This window comes from Nannospalax galili, unplaced genomic scaffold, assembly GCF_000622305.1.
Source record: "Nannospalax galili isolate Female #2095 unplaced genomic scaffold, S.galili_v1.0 scaffold257, whole genome shotgun sequence".
Taxonomy (NCBI): domain Eukaryota; kingdom Metazoa; phylum Chordata; class Mammalia; order Rodentia; family Spalacidae; genus Nannospalax; species Nannospalax galili.
This window is the reverse complement of record NW_008340854.1, coordinates 89,223-90,333: the sequence shown is the minus strand read 5'-3', so window position 1 is coordinate 90,333 and position 1,111 is coordinate 89,223. Positions and strand designations below refer to the sequence as shown.

The 1,111-nt window shown below is 36.9% G+C and overlaps 1 protein-coding gene across 1 annotated transcript in view; it reads right to left on the bottom strand.

Annotated features, from left to right (window-relative positions):
• Tshr (thyroid stimulating hormone receptor) overlaps positions 1–1,111 on the bottom strand; it is a 69,155-nt gene that overhangs the window by 25,008 nt on the left and 43,036 nt on the right. The window contains exon 8 of the mRNA XM_008835877.2: positions 165–242. Coding sequence (XP_008834099.1) covers positions 165–242 — 78 coding nt within the window. The remainder of the gene's footprint in view (positions 1–164; positions 243–1,111) is intronic.

Genomic DNA, 1,111 nt, shown 5'->3' with positions numbered 1-1,111 from the left:
CCACCCACCCACCCAGCCAACCAAGCAACCAACCACCCAGCCAGCCACCCAGCCAACCACCCAACCAACCACACACCCACTCAACCACCCAGCCAACCAACCAACCAACCACCCAACAAACCAATCAAACCAAAAACCAACTAGAAGCCTTTTTTTCATCTTACAGCAAAGTTGGTCCACTGTATACTCCTTCAAAGGCGTCTTTGTCAATAGCTGTCAGATATTTATTCTTGTTTAGGTAACTAGACAGAATATGAGAGAGAGTAAAAAGAGAGAGAATGAAGTGAGTCTTGCAAGTTTAAACCATCACACAGAATTAGGATAAATACCAAAATAAAATGTGACCAAGGCCTCCCTAGCTGTTGGTTTAGAAGGCACTTTATTTCTTATAGCTTAAGCACTCTGACCATTCTGTGTTCCAGTTATATAAAGTTTCACCATGGCAGGAGTCTTTGAAAGTGAATTATGTTTAAGGTATAGTTTGCATAGCCAAATGTCATCAAAGTTGCTCAAATTTCATATTTACTAGCAATTATGTTTTCAATATTAATACTAACTGAAGGAACTTTTGCTTCTAAATATTGACCATTATTCCCTGTTTTTTTGAAGCTAGGACTTGTAAAGAGTGGGATGGAGGTGGTAAAGGCGGTGGGTGGTGACAGGGATTGCCAGAGACTTGGATCTTTCCTTTGAGCAGAGTTGCCATAGTTAGTCAGTAAAAATACATGATGCCAGTTTAATTTTAATTTCAGATAAACACCAAATAATTTTCTAGCATAAATTTCCCCATACAAAGTTATCTGAAATTAAAATTTAATTGAGTGGCTTATACTTTACCCAACAGCACCAGTTTCAGTGTAGGGGCTGTTGATGTACATAAGATTATAGCATATCCCTGTCAGAAAAGTGTTTCATGGGTATGTTGGTCTTTCCACTTTTAAAATCCTCTGGCCATTTGAAAGCATAACATTTTTTTTAAATTATTTAATAACCATATGATTAGAAGCATTTCATTACAGCATTAACATATTCAATAACAATTTCCAGAGCAAAGATGCTTCTCTTTCAAAATTAGCTGTAAATTTTGAGGTTCACAGTTAAATTAATACAG